The sequence below is a fragment of the Lottia gigantea genome, assembly GCF_000327385.1.
Source record: "Lottia gigantea unplaced genomic scaffold LOTGIsca_120, whole genome shotgun sequence".
NCBI lineage: Eukaryota > Metazoa > Mollusca > Gastropoda > Lottiidae > Lottia > Lottia gigantea.
The window spans coordinates 442,104-448,223 of NW_008707226.1; the positions used below are offsets into that span (position 1 = coordinate 442,104).

The 6,120-nt window shown below is 34.1% G+C and overlaps 1 protein-coding gene across 1 annotated transcript; it reads left to right on the top strand.

Moving 5' to 3' along the window:
- Window positions 1-2,483: 2,483 nt before the first annotated feature.
- LOTGIDRAFT_171802 (hypothetical protein) lies at window positions 2,484-5,840 on the top strand (the record flags this gene model as incomplete). Its single annotated transcript, XM_009048363.1, has 3 exons — window positions 2,484-2,511; window positions 4,096-4,100; window positions 4,755-5,840. The coding sequence occupies 3 exons, from the start codon at window positions 2,484-2,486 to the stop codon at window positions 5,838-5,840; spliced, it is 1,119 nt and encodes a 372-aa protein (XP_009046611.1).
- Window positions 5,841-6,120: the final 280 nt, after the last annotated feature.

Here is a 6,120-nt window from a genome sequence, read left to right on the forward strand (position 1 = left end):
CTTCAGGAAAGTACGATCTATGGGAAAGAAATAGTTCTTCAGGAAAGTACGATCTATGGGAAAGAAATAATTCTTAAGGAAAGTACGATTCATGGGAAAGATGTAATTCTTCGGGAAATGACGGTCTATTGGTAAGAAATAGTTCTTCAGGAAAGTACGATCTATGGGACAAAAATAATTCTTCAGGAAAATACGATTATTAATAGTTCTTTGATGAAAGGAATAATTCTTAGGGCGCATACGGCTATTAATGTTAAGCTGTCTATCAGCTTTGAAACTATGGTAACGCCCTTTGTATATCAAAACCATTTCAGAATCAATTTTTTTTATATTATGACGTCATTGACTGTGGGGTAAAATATATCTATACGTATAAGTAAAGTTCCACGCTTTATTAATGAAACTTAATGATATTATCTTTTATAATATTTCATGCTTAAAGAAACATTCCAGGTTTTTTTTCGAGGTCAAATTTTTTTTTTTGCTTAAATTTATGAATACTTTAATGTACCAAAAACTGTCCCTTAATGTATCTGAAAGTTTGAACTAAAACAAATCAGCTATTAATTTTTAAACGCCAAAACTATTTAAAAATTTAACGTAAATAAGTCCATGATGTTTTTTGATAGGTGTAATACAACTACTGTTTGAATTTAAGTAAAATAAACGTGTAAAGAAAATTATGCATACTGTCCCTTTAAGTCACTATGATTCTTTAGAAGAAAGGAACCAAAAGGAAAAACATGCATGAAATATGCCGTGTCGTAATTGCATTAATGATAACGCACAGCCTATAAGGCTGCTGCGGCTGGTTACAAATTCAAGTAATTATTTTCTTATTGTCGAGTAAAGAAAATGGGCTAAGATAGTTATGCCACTGTTGGGCATATTTCGAATCCAATAAAAGACAAAGAAGCGTCTAACTCGGCGGAATTGCTGCTTGTACGGACAGTGACATTAGTTTAATCTTTTTGACTTTTAAGAGTAGAGCAATTAAAAATTGGAGAGAAAGCGCCCATCAAGCAGAGACTTAACCTAAATATCTCAGAAGCTGGATTTTATGTTAAATCTCATTCGCTAGTGTCTCTTACATCATTCAACATAGCATAATTGTCACGATTGTCTTTTTAATATATCATTTATGGCGTATTTCAAGATTATAATTAGTGTATAGTCGAATAATAATCCGCTGTAAAACCAATATCACCTTGCGTCACGCGATATCACAAACCTTTTAAATCTGTATTCAGCATGTCGCAAAGAAAACCAAAACTTAAATGACAATCTTGTTCTTGGCAAGCTAAAGTCAATCTGTATATAACAAACTAACGTATACCGACAGTGGACGGGCTAATTGGTTCCGCCGAACAAATGATAGTCGTGGGTTATATTTCTGATCGGCTTATGAAAGTTTGGTGAACTGAATAAGTCACCTTTTCTCATTATTCAAAGAGCAATGTCAGGAAGTTTGGTCAATAAACACCTGGTAAACAAGATCGCCGTGACCTAAGTTGTTATCCTTGTATAAAATGGTCACACCCTGATCTATTATACATACACTTGTATAATAAATATTATCACGAGACCGATGTTCATCATGCAACATCGAAAGTAGACAGGCATTGACGTTTATTACTATTTATAAGAAATTCATTGACAAAATAGATATGAAATGATAGGAAATTTGCCCGGAAAGCACTAACTGAGTCGACTCAATTTTCTGGAACCAAAAAATATGCCAACCTTTTAAGGTGTCAATCTAGCATCATTAATAAAAGTACACGAGTAAACGATCGGGCGTCTAGATAAAGCTCGTAGAGACAACTCGTTCAGATAACTGAATTTTGAGAAATTTAATGGATGTTACGAAACTGCTCCAGATTGGGTCATGAAGATTGGCGATGTGTAAAGGAAATGTCTAAGTGGTCGATCGCTCATTATCATACACAGCCGGTTGCACAAAAGTGCTCGCTTTTCATCAAACCTGCATAACCGACAAGGAGGAATCGGTTTGAGAACATCCATCATATCGCCAAATGCCTAGATCTAACCTTGGCCCTCCAGGTTAATAATTTTAGAACAGATTGACAAATTTGAAGTCAACAGATGAAGAATACAGAAATGAACTTAAATATTGATCATTACATGTATTTGTCTAAGTCTTCTGATTTTGACGTCATTGCTTAATTAGTGATTGTTGGCACAATAATTTGTTGTAAACATAATATGTAAGTCTTCATCTGCATTTATATGTAAAGAAACATATGACCTAACTTGATCATAAAACACATGTTAAAGAGCAATGGAAATAATATACTCAAATGGAATTTAATCGAAAATGTTACTTGAACACGCTTTACCACCTACCTAAACATATGGGAGCAGGCTGCGGCCATATATACTTTTGACTTCTCGTCCACGAGAAAGCGAGTAAACTCGACTCATCGCCCACGAAAAAGCGAGCAAAGAAGTTGAGAGTAGATATGGCTGCAGCCGTTTCCATATCAAAAAGTATATATATTTATAGAATTTTGTTCACTTGATAAAGAATCATTGTCCCTCTTTATAATCGCGCTTGCTCTATTTAGAATCATGCCTCCTTTATGAAGAATCATACCTCCTCTGTATAGAATCATACTTCCTTTATACAGAATTATACTTCCTTTATAAAGAATCAAACTTCCTTTATAAACAATCATACCTCCTCTGTAAAGAATCATACTTCCTTTATAAAGAATCATGCCTCCTCTGTATAGAACCATACTTCTTTTATAAAGAATCATACTTCCTTTATAAAGAATCATATCTCCTCTGTATAGAACCATATTTCTTTTATAAAGAATCATACTTCCTTTATAAACATACCTCCTCTGTATAGAACCATATTTCTTTTATAAAGAATCATACCTCCTCTGTAAAGAATCATGCCTCCTCTGTTAAGAATCATACTTCCTTTTATATAGAATCACACTTCCTTTATAAAGAACCATACTTCCTTTATAAAGAACCATACTTCCTTTATAAAGAATCATACTTCCTTTATAGAGAATCATACTTTCTTTATAAAGAATCATACTTCCTTTATAAAGAATCATACTTCCTTTATAAAGAATCATACTTCCTTTATCAAGAATCATACTTCCTTTATCAAGAATCATACTTCCTTTATAAAGAATCATACTTCCTTTATAAAGAATCATACTCCTGTTATAAAGAATCATACTTCCATTTATATAGAATCACACTTCCTTTATAAAGAATCATACTTCCTTTATAAAGAATCATACTTCCTTTATCAAGAATCATACTTCCTTTATAAAGAATCATACTTCCTTTATAAAGAATCATACTTCCTGTTATAAAGAATCATACCTCATCTGTAAAGAATCATACTTCCTTTTATATAGAATCACACTTCCTTTATAAAGAACCATACTTCCTTTATAAAGAATCATACCTCCTCTTTATAGAACCATATTTCTTTTATAAAGAATCATACTTCCTTTATAGAGAATCATACTTTCTTTATAAAGAATCATACTTCCTTTATAAAGAATCATACTTCCTTTATCAAGAATCATACTCCCTGTTATAAAGAATCACACTTCCTTTATAAAGAACCAAACTTCCTTTATAAAGAATCATACCTCCTCTGTATAGAACCATATTTCTTTTATAAAGAATCATACTTCCTTTATAGAGAATCATACTTTCTTTATATAGAATCACACTTCCTTTATAAAGAACCATACTTCCTTTATCAAGAATCATACTTCCTTTATAAAGAATCATGCCTCCTCTGTATACAATCATACTTCCTTTATAATAGAACCATTCCTCCCTCTATAGAATCACAGTTCCTTTATAAAAAGAATCGTGCGTACTCTAAAGAATCGTTTTTCTTCCATACAGAATCATTCTTCCTCTATACAGAATCATTCTTCCTCTGTAAAGAATCATGCTGTAACTAACCTGAAGTATTGTTTAGCAAAATATCATATATATAAACAAAGACTTTTGAATAATAGATGGATTTTTTTTTTGTTTTTTTGATTTGTATTGTTCATAAGTTCATATTATATTCAATGTTTGTAGTATCTGTAAGTTTTTACGAATCATGCTTCCTCTATACAGAATCCTGTTCCTCTATACAGAATCCTGTTCCTCTATACAGAATCCTGTTCCTCTATACAGAATCCTGTTCCTCTGTACAGAATCCGGTTCCTCTATACAGAATCCTGTTCCTCTATACAGAATCCTGTTCCTCTATACAGATTCCTGTTCCTCTATACAGAATCATGGTTCCTCTTTAAAATACCACTATTGATTTATGAAGTCGATGAGATGCTATATTGAGATTACATTTATCGAGTGCAGTTTGTCACATGTTTAAGTACGTAAGCTTACATCATAGATTCTCGATGTCCTTGACATTGTATTGATGCTAATATAGACGAAATTGATCGCAGATCGGCCTTGAGGTTCTGTCATCTTGCTGCATAATTTCGATTTTATCTTCAGTTTATATGAACTAAATATCTTAATATTATTTTCATTAAGAGATCAATGGTATTGATACATTCAAACGAAAAACTAACACTATGCAATTAAAATATCGATGAAAATTGAAACATTTCAAAAAAAGAGCTGTGCGACTATAAAAAAAATCGCAATCTTTTGATACAGGACAATTTGAAAACGTTTATCAAATTCCAGATCGAATGACAAAGAACAAAAATTTCTTACATTTGTAGGAAATCAAACATTCCCTCGTTTGTACATTTGGAGGAAATCAAACCTTCCCTCGCCTGTACATTTGGTGGAAGTCTAACCTTCCCTCGTCTGTACATTTGGAGGAAATCAAACCTTACCTCGTCTGTACATTTGGTGGAAGTCTAACCTTCCCTCGTCTGTACATTTGGAGGATATCAAACCTTACCTCGTCTGTACATTTGGAGGAAATCAAACCTTCCCTCGTCTGCACATTTGGAGGAAATCAAACCTTCCCTCGTCTGTACATTTGGAGGAAATCAAACCTTACCCCGTCTGTACATTTGGGGGAAATCAAATCTTCCCTTGACTGTACATTTGTAGGAAATCAAACATTCCCTCGTTTGTACATTTTGAGGAAATCAAACCTTCCCTCGTCTGTACATTTGGAGGAAATCAAACCTTACCTCGTCTGTACATTTAGAGGAAATCAAACATTCCCTCGTTTGTACATTTGGAGGAAATCAAACTTTCCCTCGACTGTACATTTGGAGGAAATCAAACCTTCCCTCGTCTGTACAATGGGAGGAAATCAAACCTTCCCTCGATTGTACATTTGGAGGAAATCAAACCTTCCATCTACTGTACATTTGGAGGAGATCAAACCTTCCCTCGTCTGTACATTTGGAGGAAATCAAACCTTCCATCTACTGTACATTTGGAGGAAATCAAACCTTCCCTCGACTGTACATTTGGAGGAAATCAAACCTTCCCTCGTCTGTACAATGGGAGGAAATCAAACCTTCCCTCAACTGTACATTTCGAGGAAATCAAACCTTCCATCTACTGTACATTTGGAGGAGATCAAACCTTCCCTCGTCTGTACATTTGGAGGAGATCAAACCTTCCCTCGTCTGTACATTTGGAGGAGATCAAACCTTCCCTCGTCTGTACATTTGGAGGAAATCAAACCTTTCCTCGTCTGTACATTTGGAGGAAATCAAACCTTCCATCTACTGTACATTTGGAGAATATCAAACCTTCCCTCTTCTGTACATTTGAAGGAAATCAAACCTTCCCTCGTCTGTACATTTGGAGGAAGCCAAACTTTGCCGTTCTGGAACTCTTAGTTTTCGTGATACAGGATGCGAATGGCTTCGTATTCGAGATGACAGCCTTTTACTGGAAATGGTGAACCCAACCCACGAGCATGGTGACACCCGATCTATCTCCAATACTGATAACATAATTAATCTCTCAGTCAGAAACATCATGTCCTTTAAACACGCACATTCTCTTTAAAAAAAATTCTGTTTATTTCATTTTACCATTATTTCAATCAAAGAAGATTCGTCGTTGTAATGTTCCTTCACGTTAAAATAAATGACGTCTGATGCCTGGAATAGACGA